An 18,817-nucleotide genomic window follows, 5' to 3' on the forward strand; every position below is an offset into this window, starting at 1 on the left:
TTGAAGACGTTTCACCTCTCATCCGAGAAGCTTCTTCAGTTCTGGTGGTTTGACTAAGGTCTGCTATGAAGTCTACTGTAGTGTTCCAGTTATTTAATTAATGGATAAGTTCATCAAAAATAAGCAAATTTCATTATTCAAAAGTCATTTTAGTCATTATTGAGGCAAAAAAAAACAAAAAAAAACAAACAAACAAAACCAAAGATTAAACTGGTACATGTTCTCAAACTTGAGTCAGGTGTATGTCTGTGGAGTTTTGTGACCTCCAGTTTTTTGTTCAGCGCTTCTCAGGGTGTCAGTTCACACCAGAAATGAAGTGTTTAGTCTTGTGGGTGGGGGTTCGTTGATATTGAAAACTGACCAGATTCTCGCCTCCCTAATCTGCTCTGTGCAACTTGAGGCGTCTTCATCAAAAATAGACCCGGCTCCATTTTAAGCAGCACTGAGACCTCAAGTCACTCCTACAATGCTTCTGAATCACACAGCAGCACATCTGGTGGAACTGTAATCATCATTTTGAGTGGGTGCAATTAGCTCCAGAGGCTTCAGAGCCAGAACATGCAGCCATGTTTGGTATATTCACGGGGTTAGCAGGTTTCAACCTCACACTACAGAAATGGTATAAAACTGCAGCGCGAGCCCCACTGGCAGCCACAGGGAAACTGAGTGTAGAAACTGCAATTAAAATTAATCATTTTGAATTTGTTTATTTATTGGGTGAAAGGAATATTCTGCTCACCCCTAAGTTAAATGTCAAAAAACTCATTTTTTATTGTTAATAATAACAACATTTGAGACCAAAAGTGATCAGTTGGTATGGAAAATAATGCTCCTGCTTCTTTACCATCAGCAGTTAAAGCTTTAAGCTGTTTAAAACACAAGTAGTTTAAGCTTTAGAAATTCTTTCCTTTAAACACCCGCAGGGAAGGAAACTTGCGACCCCTGCTTGACAATAATCATGATGTCGTCTATGAAGACATCTGGAAACGGTTTGGATTTGACGCCACACTCGAACACAAAGTTATGGTGGCTTACCAACTATGCTAAATACTTTGAGGGAACCCCTGAAATGATTTATTGTTTCATCTGCCTGCAAACACAGAGGGTCATTTTTGTCCTCGGTGTTGCTTGCTATGCTCTGCTAAGATCAGCAGAAAATAAGCTGAAAATTGGTTAATTGCCTAAAGGTTCGAAGGGCACTGAACATCTCAATAGTGTCACGTTACATGCATGAACTGGGTTTCAACCTCGGTAACTAATATCCGGTGGATCTTGTACAGAGCCCGGTGGTCTTGCTCTGGGTAGCACAAAGCTAAAAATTGGCTCTACAAGGCAGGAAGGGGGACTCTGCTGTTCACTGAGACCCTTTTAAGTCACCTTCCCCTCCACTCACTCACTGTCGTCACACCTAACCCACATAATTTTTCCTGTGCTTACTGACTTCAAACTGTGAACCAAGACTCAGAGACAGAAGATAAAAATAACACACCACAGCGTACAACTAGCTACTAACGTGTCATGTGAGTGACATGAACCTTCAAATTAAAAGATAAAATTACTGCTTCTATATGTTTCATATAAATTACATATAATTTTAAATGTGTCTTTAATCTTTCATTCATTCTTATAAGTAAAATCTATAATACTGTACGCTGGCAGAGAGCCAATGACCCCAGGCATCCAAGTTTGATCCTCCACAAATCCGTGAACCTCCCTAATCCTGCCCTGCTGAAGAATCGTTGAGCAATGTAGTAATTCCCCACCAACCAAACAGCCACCGGTCCTGACCTCCTTCAGTACGATAACAGAGGAGGATACTGCCTGAGTGCACACACCATTATGCAGCAACACCCTGATTTACATGTACCTCCAAACTACTGGAGACCTCAAAACTGCCAAGTGTAACACAAAGTCTTTTGGCCCTTCTGAGAGTGACAATGATTGTGCAGTTACTGAAATATTTGAGCATGTACGACAGATGTTTTCACAACTTTTTCTCTGCTCATGTTCAGACTGTTAGAAAAGCAGAGGAGCAGCTTAACTCATTCACTGCCATTGACGTCTATAGCCGTCAATGGCAGTGAATGAGTCGATGGGTTTAACTCATTCACTGCCAATGGCTGGCAGTGAATGAGTTAACTGGGTCCAGGGCTGCTTTCACCCTGAACCTTTTTAGTCTTTGTACAAAACGAGCTGCATGCGAGGATGTAGACAAACGGTCTTTCATCTGTCAACGTGAAGTCACACTCGAGTTAGTTTTGGTCCCATACCTGAATGGCATTATCACCTAAAAATCAACAGTACTTCTGCTAGTAAGAAACCTTCTGAAGCAGATTTCCTGTTGCGTTAGAAGTGAGAACAGGCAGCTTCGAACCATTTTGTGACAGGTTCCCTTTTAGCGTTGTATGAAGTTCCTGTGTGAAAATAGCTCAAACCTTTATGATAAATATGGCGCTAAATGTAAGGGTCATATTTATTTCTTTTTTGTTTTGCCAAACCTGCCACCAGTAGGGAGAGCTGTCAATCAGTTTGTAGTTCTTCAGAACAATGGCTTAATCTGACAGAGCCGTTGCCTAGGACAGAGTTTGTGACTGTGGTTGATGCTCCTGAAAAACTATAATAAGAAGCTTTTGTGTTTGTCTTTGTGTCTCAAATCATCTAAACGAGCTTTCTGCACTAACCATTTTGGTCGCTTCTGAAAAGCTAATTGGTCGACATATTGTTCTTATACAAAATCTGTTTGTTTCTTTGTCTCCAACTATGCTTAAACAATCGTGAGTTGAGCAACCAAACGTGGAGGACAGGTACATCTAAAGATGGAAGCAACATGGAAGATAAAAGTGAGGAGAAAACATGAATGACATTTGGTGACTTCAAGTGACTATGAGTGGGGCAGGACTCCAACATGAGAGTACGGGACCAATGAGAGTACAGGACCAATGAGAGTACAGGAAACTGTTGACTGGCATACAATCTTAGAGAGTTACCAAGGCAACCAGAACCTGGAATGTCAGCAGGTGAGCAGCTGTCAGCTTCACAACAAAGTGCAACAAGCAAAGTGCTTTCAGCATGAACAAAGTTTATCTCTCTATCAAGTATATCATGCCATCATGTTGCCTAGCAACCACCAAACAATAGTTAGGTAGGTATAAATGATCAATTATTCTCATCTATGCACCTATAACACCTTTTAAAAGTTTTAAGTTCACAATAACATCTCATTTAGATCCACAAAGACTTATTCGGGCATGTCCTGTTGCTTAGGAACCACCTAGCAATAGGCTAAAATGATCAATTTTTAGTATTTATTTATCTACGACACCTATCATGATTGGACTGTGTTCCTGCATTCAAGAAATATCTCTAAAATTAGAAACACCCTGTCTCAAAGTGATGCTGAAAAACTTCTATGCTCAACTATAGTAATTCATTTACAGGCTTTCCTAAAACATTACCTCATTACTCTCAGGAAAAAGTTATTTGTTATCCTACTTACAATACTTTCATGTTACTCTGTAAAATAGCTGAAAAACTCTGTCTCATAATCACCATTTAACATTATACATACTCTTCTCACATGCAAGGTCTTGAAGAATCAGGCCCAATATAATCTTAAAGACCTTATAATACGATATCACCCCAACAGAGCACGTTTCTGGTTCTTAGGGATTAAAAAGTAGAATAGGAGGCAGATCCTTCAGCTTTCAGGCCCCTCTTCTTCTCTTCTTAAATATTTCCTCTTTGATGAAGCATATAGTTGGGGCTGCTGAACCCTCCCTTTTTTTAATACTGCAATAGCTTGCTCATAGGAGCATAGGCATATATCAGCAAAAAAAGAAAGGAGTCATGTGTCTATACTTGCACCCTCAGAATAGTTTGCTTGTTCAGTTGTTGAGTGCTTGAAAGCATTGAAGATGAACACTGCCTTCATTTCCACAAGCTTTAACTGACCAAGTGTTTCACTGATGAGAGCTGGTTACAATCCAACTTAAAGCAACAAACCAAAAACCTCATAGTAGGAAGCATTTTACTTACATCTTCTGTGAATCTTTGTGTGCTCCTTGAGGCTGCATTTCTGATTGAACCGCCTCCCACATATCTCGCAGCGGTATGGCTTCTCACCAGTGTGAATCCTTTTATGCCGCTCGAGATGCCCCGCGCGCTCGAAACATTTGCCGCAGTACGGACAGATAAAGCCTTTCTTAAACATCAGCCTCTTTACCGTCCTCCTCCGTGCCGTGTTGTACGCATTGCGGTACAGACTATAACCCAGTAACCCACGACCAAAGTGGTTCTGCTGAAATCCACCAGAGCTGCTGCAGGACACGGCCAGCCCACTGTCCAAAGACGATTCGGGAAGACACGACAGGGAGTTCTGTCCTAAACGTAAATAATGAGAGCTGTTATGTCCAGTCTCATTTTGTGTCGTCGATCTCCACTGTCCACTTTCATACAGAGGCAGCTCTTCTCCTGGTTTGTCGGACTGTCTGCTGGCCTGTTGATTTTCCTCCTCCACAGGTTCACATTTGACCTTCACTTCAGGTACAGACAGAGTGGCGGGTCCATCATCAGCATGCACATTTTCAAGAGAGTTCTTCACATCACCAGCACCACCCTGGCTTTCTGCAGAAAGATAAACATGCATGTTATAACTGAATTAAACCATCACTAACTTAATTCCAAAACAATTAGAAGCCGGAGGAAGTAATTTCCCCAGGATGATGGTGAGATATGTAAAATGACAGAAACAAACCAATAACATACATTAAAGAGTTGTAACTTTAATTCTTCCCCAAGATGAGAGTCAAGATAGACATTAGTTGAATGCCATTTGTTCATCTGATTTTGTGTTTACACAACTTTTGATCTGCATTTCATGAAGTTTAATGGAGAGGTGAAGCAGTGGCAAAGGAAGAACTTGTTAAACTTTGGTCTGTTATTACGTTCTAAAAGTTTGAAAAACAGAACATTGGTCGTGGCAGAGTATGGACTCTGCACGCACCACTTTAGTTTCACATTATTCAAGTTTTGAAATCAGGTCCTTGGTAAAACTTGCAAAACTGTTACATGGCAATATCTCCAAACACTATGCACCATGCGTGAGTTTAAAACTTTTCACAAGGTGCACAGATTTATTTTGGACCTCATAAATAGCAGAGCTAAAAGTGTTATGTGATCCGCCTCAACAAACCAGAAGTTATTCTTGTGAATGACGTGTAACTAATGAGATCTTGGAGTAAATGTAAATATGCCCTTTCGGATTTTGTTCAAGAATCTAATCAATCCTCTAATGATCGTGTTTCACTACCTAAATTTGGCAGGTACTTACATAGTGCTTTCATACTCTAAACGAGCATTAAACATGCTTTTTACTACAAACCTCATTTAATTCTATTTATGTACCAAATCACAACAACAGTCGCCTCAAGGCGCTTGATATTGTAAGGTAAAGAATCTACAGCAATTGACAGAAAACCCAAACAATGAAATGATCCCCTGTAAGGAAGAATTTCTGGTAGAAACAGGCTCGGTGGGGCGGGGCAGTCTCCCATAACCACACATAGTGAGTGAAAATAGGTGAGTGAAGAACAAATACTTCTGTTGGCTTCATCGGGTGAGGGCCTCCAGCTCGCACTGGAACGGTTCGCAGCCGAGTGTGAAGCAGCGGGAATGAGGATCAGCACCTCCATATCTGAGGCCATGGTTCTCAGCCGGAAAAGGGTGGAGTGCCCACTCCGGGTCGGGGATGAGTTCCTGCCCCAAGTGGAGGAGTTAAAGTATCTCGGGGTCTTGTTCGCGAGTGATGGGAGAAGGGAGCCGGAGATCGACAGACGGATTGGGGCTGCAGCTGCAGTAATGCAGATGCTGCACCGGTCCATCGTGGTGAAGAGGGAGCTGAGTGTAAAAGCGAAGCTCTCAATTTACCGGTCGATCTACGTCCCTACCCTCACCTATGGCCACGAGCTGTGGGTAGTAACCGAAAGAACGAGATCGCGGATACAAGCGGCAGAAATGAGCTTCCTCCGAAGGGTGGCTGGCCTCTCCCTTAGAGATAGGGTGAGAAGTTCAGCCATCTGGGAGGGGCTCAGAGTAGAGCCGCTGCTGCTCCACATCGAAAGGAGCCAGCTAAGGTGGTTCGGGCATCTGACAAGGATGCCCCCTGGGCGCCTCCTGGGTGAGGTGTTCCAGGCATGTCCCACCGGGAGGAGGCCCCGGGGCAGACCCAGGACACGCTGGAGAGATTATATCTCTCGGCTGGCCTGGGAACGTCTTGGTGTTCCCCCGGATAAGCTGGAGGAGGTGGCTGGGGAGAGGGAGGTCTGGGCCTCTTTGCTTAGGCTGCTGCCCCCGCGACCCGGCCTCGAATAAAGCGGATGAGGATGGATGGATGGATGAAGAACAAATACTCAACTTTGGCCTATTGTAGTATAACTAAGGGAGGATTCGGGGTTAACTGATCCAGCCCTAACTCTACGGTTTACCATAAAGGAAAAGTTGAAATGTAATCTTAAAAATAAGAGCTGGTTCCACAGAGGATGCTTCCAATTTTACTTTTAAACATCCTAGGAATCACAAGTAAGCCAGGAATCCGAGAGACAATTGCTCTATTGGGGTCTTTAAGATAAGACAGGGCCTGATTATTCAGACAACCCCTGCTGGTCCTGGCAGATGGCCGACCTTCCCTGAGGACATTCTGCTGGAGGTTTTTTCCTCTTTAAAGGGGAGTTTTTCCTTTCCACTGTCGCCAAGTGCTCGCTCAAAGCGGGTTGTTTGATTAGTGTCTTTATCTTACAATATAAAGCACCTTTGACTGTTGTTGTGTTTTGCACTATATAAATCAAATTGAACTGAACCGATGTTGTACGTGAGGAGAATTATTGTAAAATTAGATTCTGGATTTAACAGGAAGCCAACAAAGAGAGGCCAGTGTGAGAGGAACACGCTCTCTTTTTCTAGTCCCTGTCAGTACTCTCACTGCAGCCTTTTGGATTAACTGAGTTTTTAGGACAGCCTGATAATAATGAATTACAATAGCCCAGCCTAGAATTAACAAATGCATGAACTGGTTTTTCAGCATCTCTCTGAGACTGGATGTTTCTAATTTTAGAGATACTGCGCAAATGCAAGACAGCAGCCCTACATATTTGTTTAATATTGCCCATTGACTGAGAGCTTTCAAACCATCCCTCACTCTGATGGATTCATTGGAGGAGCCAAGGATTCAACCACCCACCCTGCAATTAGCGGACAACCTGCTTTATCTCCTATGCCACAAATCCATGAGCTGTACAGCTCACTAAATATGTGAATATTAGTAATATGTAAAAGCACCACTATCTCGACTTCTTGTACATTTTGGAAAGCTACAGCGCTTAATACATTTTTAGACGACCATCCAATATAAGATTTATGCCACAGCTGCCCTAAATTAACAGTAATTACCAAAATCAATCTGTAATGGTTAACCCACCATATCCACAAGCTCTTTTATTGAAGTGATACTTTTAATATAACTATTGTTGACATCCAATAACTTTTCAATTTGATTTTACAAAAAAAAACAAAAACAAAAAAAAAACAGACAATACTATTACTTTTTTAAAGTAAGATGACAAATTACTGTTATTTACTTGCATTCACAAACAAAAAATAATATTAATTTTACTGGTTAACTGTTTGATTAATTTCCGACTTCTCAAAGGAGTCCAGTGTGCCAGCTCCAGTGTGAGTAATCAAATGTGAATTCAGTCATTTTTTGTTTTAAACTTGTTTTTGACAGATTTCTAAAATATGTTCTTTCTTGTTTTTAATGGCAGTTAAGCAATAAATACAGTAAGCACAACTGGTGCACTGAACTCATGCCCGTGTAAGTAATACTGTTTATTCTGACCTATGTGAGCAGGCGGGAGAGACTCATGAAACAAACCAAATATTTGTACCAAATGTTCTTCAAAATGAAACGAATCACTCAAAGATCTACAACAAAGTGAGAAAATAGATTTGTGTGTTTCATATCTGTCCCCAGAAAAGGTCCACATGGCATCTGGACAAAAATCTATTTCTAAGTAACTTCTGCTAATATCTTATCGCAAAGAAGAGAAACAATTTTGTAATGCTTACATTCTTTTCTTTACACTATATAACTGCAAACATGCCAGCTCATTAAAAAGACCTATTTTGGTCCTCATGTCCTGCAGCCAAAAGATAAATGATCCAAAATGACCACTGGAACGATTTCCCATATTATTGCAGAGCAAATAAAAGCCAAAGCCTTGTGCTGGGGGATTTTTCACAACGTGGCAACATAAACATTTGTTCTTAAATTATTATTTTTTTCTCTAGAATTTAATAAAGTATTTCTCTACCTTTACACAACCCCTTTATAAAAGTTTGAAAACTGAGATTTGTGCCTTTTCGTCCCTGACAAACCTTGCATCAGTGTACCAGTAAGTTGGCACCCCTCAGCAAAGAGGTGCCAGGTTAGCACGGCAGCTACAGGGTGTTGAGGTGTGGTTTAGCTCGGGTCCAGCTCACCATCTCTCCCGTGGTGGTCGGGTCTCAGGGTCACCGCCTGCTGGGTTACTCTCAGCTCGCCGTGCAGGAGCTCGATGTTGCTCTTCAGCTTCTTGATCTCGTTTTCACGCTGGCACATTTCCAGCCGCAGCACCACCATGCCATCCTCCACAACTTTGGCGATTTCTGCCACGGCTGCTTTGGACAAGGCATCAATCACGGAGGCGATCTGGGAGCGCAGAGCAACGCTGCTCAACATTATCGTGAACCGACCAAGGAGTGAAGGAGGGCTGAACTTTAAAGCCAGAGAAGCGGCTCGGTGGGTCCCACGTCAGGGAGGTGAGTTAACGGCCGCGTCTAAGCGAAGCAGGCCGATGCGGGAGCCGCTGGCTCTTCCCAGCCTGCAGGCATTTGGTTAGCCTGATGTTGGTTTTTAATGAGTACAAAGAGATAAACACTTTCTCGTTTTACGGAAGTGATGACACACATACCGTAAAAACGCGAAGAAGAGCGCAACGCATATTGTCACCGCACTTCTGGGGCTGCTGGACCTTTTTTTGTTAAACCAAAAACAAAAAGTCTTCAAAAGACTAAAGTAGGAAGTTTACGAGAATCTAGAGAAAACATGCTATTTTCAGGTTTTATCTTAAAGGGACCATATCGCTTTACTCTTCAAGCATTTACTTATGAGAAGTTTCCAATGTTTCCAGTCACGTCAATACAACACACACAGCAGCTGTGAGAGGAGGTTGCAGGGACCATCTATAAAGTGCAACACGACAAAAGAAATCATACACTTTCATAACATTTGAATCTGGATTAATTACAGTATGTTCATCTAAAAGTGTTGTAACCAGAGTCAGGGATTATTTTAAATTCCCACCAGTTCTATGCACCAACACAATGGAGAGCTGCTAAGTTTTAGGAACACCTGAGAGTAAAATTTATATGTGCAGGACGTGTACATATTCAGTTGAAGATTTTTAAATTTTTGTTTCGGGTAACCAGAATGGAGACGATTAGAAATGAATATATCAGAGAGACAGCTCAGGTTGGAGACAGAAAGGCAAAGTGACGTCTTCATTCTCTGCTGACCGCAGGTTTCCCCAACCTTATAAATAGTATATTTGCATGACTGAATCTAGCACCACTGACTAACAATGGGCCGTGAGATCGACGAAAATATCAGTAGATGAGCAGTTTCTGAACTACTCAGATTAGCCTATCTAACACCAACAACCATGCTGCGTTCAAAGTCGCGTAAATCACATTTCTTCCCCATGCTGATGCTTGATTTGAACCGATCCTGCTGACCATGTCTAAAGGCCTAAATGGATTGAACTACTGTCATCTGATTAGATATTTGAGCAGTTATACAGATGTATCTAACCATTTGAAACCCAGAGTTGAAGCTTTAAATGAAAAATGTACTTTCAATTCAAAAAAATGCAATTAACTCATTGTTGTGTTGTCTGCACTTTATTAAACTGTTGGGAAAAAACCCCCACAAAAGACAATGAATACACACACACACACACACACACACACACACACACACACACAATCATAATCTCTCGCGCACTTAAAAGTTTTTACTTTTTAATTAAATGTGTGTAATTAAGATCTGACAAGTAATCTTCAGTCACATACAGTTTGTCCTGCTAATAACTACATCACAAGGGCAAATATTAGAAAAGGACCAACCATTTAATTTCTTCAGACATGTTTCAACAACAGATACCAGTATATTTTCAAGGCACTGTAATACTTCTGAGTACAGAAGTATGACAAAGTTACAAACACACCAATCACAGTTTTCTTTGAGTATTTGTACAGTCATTGAAGAATTAAAAATTAAGAAGAAATAAGGTAGCTAAAACTTCCAAATGAAACATTTTCTTGAACAAGAATCTAAAACTGCATAAAAATGTCCCAAACACAGAAATGTCTACTAAACAGTAACACACAAATGGCTTATGGAAAAAAAAATGTTTCCACATCTGTGAATTTGAAAGGGACCTGCAGGGTATCATCAGGCATCCATGTGCCCTGCAACTACAGTGCAATGTCCTCCCTGCACGTGGACTTAAAAGTAGTATAAAACAACGACACACCCCAGTGACCACAGCTGTCCATGTGCGCATCCACGTGGGAGCATAATCAGCATCACGGTTAACATCAATAAACAAACCATTTCTTACTAATCTTTTCAGTTCAATGTGCCATCTAAAGAGTGCTGGTTCATATAAGTTGTTGGAGTTAACCACAGAAGCTGTTCTCAGAGAAATGAGTGCAGACACCCTCCAGGAAGCCCCTGACACGACAGGAACATCTACACTACACAGTCTGCTGGTGGTATGTTTGGGGAAACTGAAAACAAAGACCAAATATATTCCTCTGAGCCCTTCACACGTCACCACGCTCTTGCAGTTTCAATGCCTGAGAGAATCGTTTGCTACTCAGACTGCATTTAAAGGCCATCTAATATTTATATGAGAACACAGAAAAAGAAAATCTTCCCCACCTCTCTAGTAGTTCCTACTCGCGGCATGAGAATCAATCAATAGTTGACATTTATGGAAGTTAAACTGTTAACTCTTGCATCAACACCAGAATGCCTTTATTTATCAGTTAGTGGTTATTTTTTAGTTTCTGTTTTATTTAATTTATTCTGTCTGTGTAGGTTGTGGTGGTTGTGGTCAAATAAGGTCAAACTTTCATAAAATGTCTTTAATCTTTAAAACTGATTAAAAGTCTGCTGCCTTTGTTTTTTGCAACATTTAGGAATTGTTACTGCTGTGGGGGATTCTAAATATCTAATTATACCTCTGACCTCACTTTTACATTTCACATCTACATCACATATGGTCGTGAAAAAGAGAATGAGCTGCCTAGTCAGAAAAATTAGATAATAAACTCAAATTATTCATGTCCAGTTATTTACAAATCAATACCTATTATCTGTTACCCATCAATACATATTACCCACTACTATATGTTTTTTTTTTTCAAAAACACAATAATATTCCCTTAAAAGTAAATAATCTCCAGAGCAGTGCTTCTTTTTTTAGGTTAATTGTGATCATGCCATTAGGAAAAAAAGACATAGAAACTTTTTTCAAAAATAACAGTTACGATGTTTTTTATGTTTAGATTTCCCAGGAGATGAAGTTTGTCACATTAATGGGACAAAATGTCAAATTATATTAGTTTTATGTGTAATATCTCACAAAGAGGTGTGCGTCCAATGGAAAAGCAAGACAAAGCAAACGATAAATGTAATGACTCTAATGCATCTGCCCCCCTGTAATGCAAATCAGAGGGCTTTTTATGTTTCTGTTCATTCACTTCAATAAAACTGTCAAAGCACACTTGTAAAATAAAAGGTTCATGCAAATGTTCAAACTACCGCAGTCCATCTCTGAGAGCTGCAGTATCTGATCGCTATCTTCCTTGCAGGTGGATCTCTTCATGTATTTTGAGGTTACCAAGCGCCGTGAAGCTTTTACCGCACTGCCTGCAGCTGTACGGCTCCAGCCCGCTGTGGAACCGCTCGTGTCTGAGGCAGTTGTCCTGCCTCGAAAACATCTTACCGCAGATTTTGCAACTAAACGGCCTCTCCCCGGTGTGCACGCTTTGGTGCGTCCTCAGCCGGGTCTTCTGGGTGAAAGATTTCCCACACTCGAGGCACCTGAAGCGTTTGGAGGGTTGGTGGGTGGCTACGTGTTTCTCCAATTGAAACAGGCACGAGAAACTCTTGTTGCACAAAGAGCAGACGTAGACTTTCTGATTAGGTCTGCACACCTTCATCACCCTTTTGGCTTTAAAGACATCTCTACTCTGGTTAGGAGCGTCAGCATTTGAACTTGCTGAGATTGCTGCGGCTGTTTCCACGTGAGGCAGAGGGAGTAACGGCTCAGCTCGCAAGCAGTCACCCTGACTGCCTGCAGGGGGTGAAATACATCTGAACTCTTTAGTATGAACAGACTCTAAAGCGATGCCTCCCATACACGCGGGGTGCGTCTCTACCTCCGCTCTCACTGGCGCGCCTGCAGTTTCCTCTGTGGTAGACAGTAAAGAATTATAGGAACTTTCTGTGTTGCTCTGAGGAGAATACTGATCAGCGTCAGAGGGGAGGATCTGCATGTGCTGCTGCAACGCCACAGGGTTACTCTCAAACATGCTACAAGCAGGCCACATCAAGTCATCCTGCTCTGCCTTGAAGCAAACACCTGTTCTCGCCGTGTTGTCTTCTGTTTCGATGTTAGCAGGTTCATCCTCTGGCTCGTGCTTCACCACTGGCCAGATGTTTTGGCTCTCTTCTGTCACATTTTGGGCAGTTTTTGGTTGAAGAGACACTGCAACCATGTCCTGAGCTTCCTTTTTGTCTGCATTTAAAAGGATGACAACCGTGTTAACACTCGATTTCAATTCTCAACCAACAAATGCAAGTCAACAGAGCATCTAACCAGTTTCACCAGTAGAAGTGTTTTAGTGCTGCTGTTTACTGGAAACGGTTAGACATGTCAGCCACAAAAGGATGCTTCCTGATAAACTCAGGTTTTACAAAGTTTAGAAAGTCCCTGATATACTGCAATAAACTGTTTTTATCTTCATAAGTTCTTGAGTTTTATCTGACTGATATATTGCTAAAAAAGATTCAGTCGGTTTAATCTGAAAATGAAATGAATGTCAAAGAAAATGAATTTCTTTGATTCATCGAATTGGACCAAGACATAATAAAAAAAATATCCCAGCAGTTAGAAAGACAGTGTACAGAAATTTATATTTAACTATCTTTATAAATGAACTACAAAGACTAAAATAAATTGTTGGTAAAGGATTCAGGCACCTATAACCTATACCTGTACATACAAATTTCGGTTGTTTATGTTTATAGGACCACCCTGTGTCTTCCTTTTATATTTTATTTTCCCTTGCTGTAAGAGCTCTGTAACATCGAAATTTCCCATCGGTGGGATAATAAAGATTTATTCTATTCTATTCTATTCTATTCTAATGCACTCTTGAGCCTTAACCTCACATCAGATGACCTCAGTGGGTCAGATGATAGGGTTAGGCAAGGTCTCAACGTGGTTTCACCTAAAACATCTGGAGGTAATGACCTTGGCTCATGTCATGAGGAAGTGAAGAAGCCCCTTGGATGAGGGGTGAAAGGTCTAAATGAAACAAAAAGAAATGGAATGTGGGGCCTCCCTGCTGCTGCATTGGTGGTTCTTTGTGTCCGGGGATGGGCGTCCAGGTACGCACTGGCTCACTCCTGGTGGCTGCTTGTCGGGGCCTGGAGCCTGGGGCTCGCTCGGCCTCTGGGCTTGGGGCTCGGTCACTCTGGCACAGCTGGCTGCCGGCGGAGCTCACGGGCACGTCACTGCAACCCCCCCTGGCTCCGCAGCTGCTGAGTGACCCCTCATCTGGGGCTCTCCTCAGCTCTTTCCGGGAGAGTGGCACGGCTGCCCCTCTGTTGGTCTTCCTTAGTCTCTTGTGCTCTGAGGGCCTCTGGATGTCTGGAGCCTGAATCTCCTCCATACCTGCTTCATGCCCTGGAGGACGAGGCTATGGCCCCCCACACCCTCTAGCAGGGACCTTTAAAAGGGACCTTTTAAAACAAGTGCGTTCATGCTCACAGGTGTACACACAGGTGTTCACACACACACAAACTACACCCTTTTTGGCTCCTACCTCAAAGCACACTGTGTGCTGTCGATCCTACGTGCTGCACAATAATGTTTAATATTTAGTATTTACTGTTATATTCACATAGATCATCGTGATGTTGTTTATTCTATTGCTCTCTTTTTTTGCTTGTTTTCTCTATTTTTCTTTCTCAACAGGTGATCCAGGTCATTGATATATGTATTTTTTGTCTGTTTGTTTTGTTGGTTTTTGTTTTTTGCCCTTTATCACAGTTTCTCTTCCCCACTGTTTTTCTTTCCCTACCTCTCTTTCTCCCCTTTCATTTCCCCAGTGACGTCTGTCCCATGTGTAACAAGTGAAAATAAAATAAAATTAACACTAAAAACAAAGTGAATCAAATAGACCAATACGGCAGGGCCGGGATGGTCCATTTGGTAAAGTAAATCCTTTGGACAGCTTTCTTGGCCTTTAGACAATAATTCTGATCTCAAAAGAACCAAACGGGACAGGCGCAAAAAAAAAAGTCCAGTAGCTTTCTCCTTAGACTGTTACTGCTTGACATAAGCAGGGCATCCTCCATCTGTGCTTTTAAGTCTGGACTTTAACTTCCCTTTACTCTTTCCATTTGAAATGGATTTTCAAATGAGGAGTGGAATCACCATTTTAAATGTTATTAGTAAATCGTGGGTTTTTGAAACCATTTACTTATTTCTATTTTTTCATATTGAGTTTAAAAAAAAGATTTTGAAAATTAGTTTTTTAATTTGGAATTCGAAAATAGTTTTTGAAATGAGGTTTTTATTGAGAGTTTAATTCTTTTTTTGTGAAATTCATATAAGTATTTATTGATGGATTACTAATTAATTTTGAAAACTAGATTTTAAAATAGTGTTTTTATTTAAAATAAACTACTGAAGTAATGTATTATTTAATAATGTTTGAATAAATACAATTATTTCAAAAATGAATTTACAAATGCAGAATTCATTATTTAAGCACAGAATTCTTTGTTTTGATGCGTGTGGCTCTTGTGGTCCTCCATTAATCAAAGCAACGTTTCAGTGTGCTTTATGAATACATTTCACTTACTAATGATTCATACTTCAGCCGAACCTAAACTTGAACCATCACAACATGACAGGGATGATCATTTATGTTCTAATGTGCAGTAAACCTTTTTATAAGCAAAGGAAGTTAAAATTTGAGATTTTTTTGAGTAAGGTTCGTTTAGTCGGTTCCAGATGTTGCCGTTTCTTACCCGTTCGGAGCACCAGTTCCTCGGCTGTAGTCTGCGTATGTTTGGCTTCTGTAGCTGTGCTTGCGGCAGCTTCTTGAGCTTTCTTGAGCTCAGCCTCTATCAGCTTCAAACTTGCTCGGAGCTCCTGATTCTCATCTTCCCTCCGACTCAGCTCCAGGCGCAGGACCAGACTCCCGTCTTCCACCAGCTTCGTGATTTCTGCCACCGCCGCCTTCGCCAAGACGTCCATGATGGCTGCGACCTGCGCAGGAAACGACGAGGGAAAAGACATCCTATGACCCGAAGATTAAACCTCAGCTATAAGCTGAACTACCAGCTGATGCATGTGGTGAGATCCAACTCCCCTGCTGTTATTTTGGTTCCCTTCCGGGAAAATGAAAAGGCGGATATGATGTAAAACCGACGGCTGTAAAACTTCTAATAAACATAATGATGATTATAAATCTCTCATAATAAACGGAGCAGTGTTCTCTAATGTGTCTTATATATATATGTATATATATGTGGATGTGTGTATATATATATGTGGATGTGTGTATATGTGGATGTATGTATATATATATATATATATATATATATATATATATATATATATATATATATATATATATATATATATATAACACCCAGCACGCCCCTGCGGGCGGTTTATCCTTCAAGCTCGGGTCCTCTACCAGAGGCCTGGGAGCTTGAGGGTCCTGCGCAGTATCTTAGCTGTTCCCAGGACTGCGCTCTTCTGGACAGAGATCTCCGATGTTATTCCCGGGATCTGCTGGAGCCACTCGCCTAGCTTGGGAGTCACCGCACCTAGTGCTCCGATTACCACGGGGACCACCGTTACCTTCACCCTCCACATCCTCTCGAGCTCTTCTCTGAGCCCTTGGTATTTCTCCAGCTTCTCGTGTTCCTTCTTCCTGATATTGCTGTCATTCGGAACCGCTACATCGATATCTATATATATATATATATATATATATATATACACACATATATATATAGATATATGTATATAGATGTATATATGTATGTATATTTGATTTGATTTTGATTTGATTTGATTTTATTGATTAGCATTCAAATTCAAATCTCAGTGAAAACAGTGAAAAAACAAACAAACAAACAGTGAAAACAGAACAAAAATCTACCATAAAGAAAGAAAGCATGAGACAAGGCTAATCAAAAGGTATTGGCTGAAGCATTTGCTTATTACGCCAACCCTTTTCACAAAATATCTTTTTGTATGCAGCTCCTGTACACAGGGCTTGAAGAAAATAATAAAACAAAGCAAAAACCAACCAAACAAACAAACAAACAAAAAAAAAAACAAAGAGAAAAAAAAAAAAAAAAAAAAAAAAAAAAAAAACTTTCCACCTTAGATAAGTAACTACATCAAAGCAAAAGAATCAAGAGGTTGTTTTTTTTTTTTTTTCTTTCTCCTTTTTGCTCTTTTCATTCTTGATTTATATATTTTTCTAATACTCTATTTTTAAACATATTTTTAAACAAGGAAAATGAACTACACCTTTTTAAATCACTGTCATAACTATTCCACAGGTTAACTCCTCTAACAGAAACACATCTCTGCTTTATATTTGTCCTTATCTTGTTTTTTTTAAAGAAATCTGTTCCCCTTAAGTCATATTGACTCTCTCTGACTTTGAACAGCTTCTGAGTACTGGGGCAAAGCAAGTTATTTTGTGCTTTATACATTATCTGTGCCATTTTATATTCAACTAAATCATAAAATTTCAGGGTATTCAGATTAATAAACAAAATGTTAGTTGGTTCTATATAGTTTGATTGGTTTATAATTCTTATAGCTCTTTTTTGTAACTTGAAAATAGGAAGAGTGTTCGTTTTATATGCATTACCCCATATCTCCAGACAGTAAGTCATATATGGAAGCAACAGAGTACAATAAAGTGTGTATAATGTTTTTTTGTTCAGGACATGCTTTGTTTTATAGAGAATAGCAATGGTTTTTGACATTTTTGTTTTCACGTGGTTTATATGAGACTTCCAACTCAGCTTATCATCAATTATCACTCCAAGAAATTTATTTTCGTACACTCTTTCAATTTCAATTCCATTAACCCTTATTTTAGATACATTTTTCATTGGTCTAGTGCCAAAAATAATCAATTTTGTTTTCTTTATATTTAATGATAACTTATTTACATCAAACCAGTTTTTTAATATATTTAACTCCTTTTCCGCTGTAGTCAGAAGCTGTTCTAAGTTTTTACCTGAGCAGTACAGAGTGGTATCATCAGCAAACAATACACATTTTAACAGTTTGGAAACACTACATATATCATTTATATATAATATAAATAATTTAGGGCCCAGCACAGAGCCCTGAGGAACACCACAAGTTACCTTCAACTGCTTAGATTTTACATTATTGAATTCGACATATTGATATCTTTCATCCAGGTAACTTTTCATCCACTTGTATGCTATCCCTCTTATGCCATATCTCTCTAGTTTATTCATTAATATAGAATGATCAATTGTATCAAACGCCTTTTTTAAGTCTATAAAAACACCAACAGTATATTCCTTATTATCTATAGCATTAGATATCCCTTCAACAAGTTCCATCACTGCCATTGAAGTGGACCTTTTCACTCTAAAGCCATATTGGTTATCACTTAGGAGATTATGCTTCTCAATATATTTATCAAGTCTATTAACAAATAACTTTTCTAAAATTTTTGAGAACTGTGGGAGTAGTGATATTGGCCTATAATTGGTAAACTGACATCTCTCTCCGTTTTTATGGATTGGAATAACTTTTGCTATTTTCATTTGTGAGGGAAACACACCAGTTTGAAAGGACAGATTACAAATGTATGCGAAAGGTTGCACTATATATTCTATAATACTTTTAACTAATATCATGTCAATACCAAAACAGTCAGTGGACTTTTTATTTTTAAATGTCTTCACAATGTTAATTATTTCTCTATGAGTTGCAGCACCAATAAACATGGAGGACACATTCTGAGTAATATGTTTATTTAGGTCGTTATTATTTCTTGACTCTGGAATTTCTTTTGCTAAATTAAAGACACATTAGAGGACACTGCTCCGTTTATTATGAGGGATTTATAATCATTATGGCTCAGGTGGTGAGGTTGGTGGGCAGGGGTGGGGTGTGTGAGAACAGTGTTTGTTTGCAGTCCGAATGGCCCCGGGAAGAAGCTGTTTGTGTCTGGAGGTGTCGACCAGAGGGCAGTGGGCCAAACAGGTAGTGAGTGGGATTCAAGGGGTCACCTGTGAAGAGAGGCAGAGGGCAGCCAATGGTTTTTTTTGTTGTTGTTTTTTTTTTGGGGGGGGGGGGGTGTTAATTACCCTCTGCTCATCCTTCCTGTTGTCAGTTGTGGC

At 40.2% G+C, this 18,817-nt stretch overlaps 1 protein-coding gene across 1 annotated transcript in view; it reads right to left on the reverse strand.

Annotated features, from left to right (window-relative positions):
* Window positions 1–15,832, reverse strand: part of LOC113010767 (uncharacterized) — a 28,851-nt gene extending 13,019 nt beyond the window's left edge. The window contains exons 1-4 of the mRNA XM_026149973.1: window positions 15,428–15,832; window positions 11,972–12,902; window positions 8,536–8,846; window positions 4,036–4,623 (exon numbers count right to left, since the gene is read on the reverse strand). Coding sequence (XP_026005758.1) covers window positions 4,036–4,623; window positions 8,536–8,846; window positions 11,972–12,902; window positions 15,428–15,698 — 2,101 coding nt within the window. The 5' untranslated portion in view covers window positions 15,699–15,832. The remainder of the gene's footprint in view (window positions 1–4,035; window positions 4,624–8,535; window positions 8,847–11,971; window positions 12,903–15,427) is intronic.
* Between the last annotated feature and the right edge of the window lie 2,985 nt (window positions 15,833–18,817).

This window comes from Astatotilapia calliptera, chromosome 18 (assembly GCF_900246225.1).
Source record: "Astatotilapia calliptera chromosome 18, fAstCal1.2, whole genome shotgun sequence".
Lineage (NCBI taxonomy): Eukaryota > Metazoa > Chordata > Actinopteri > Cichliformes > Cichlidae > Astatotilapia > Astatotilapia calliptera.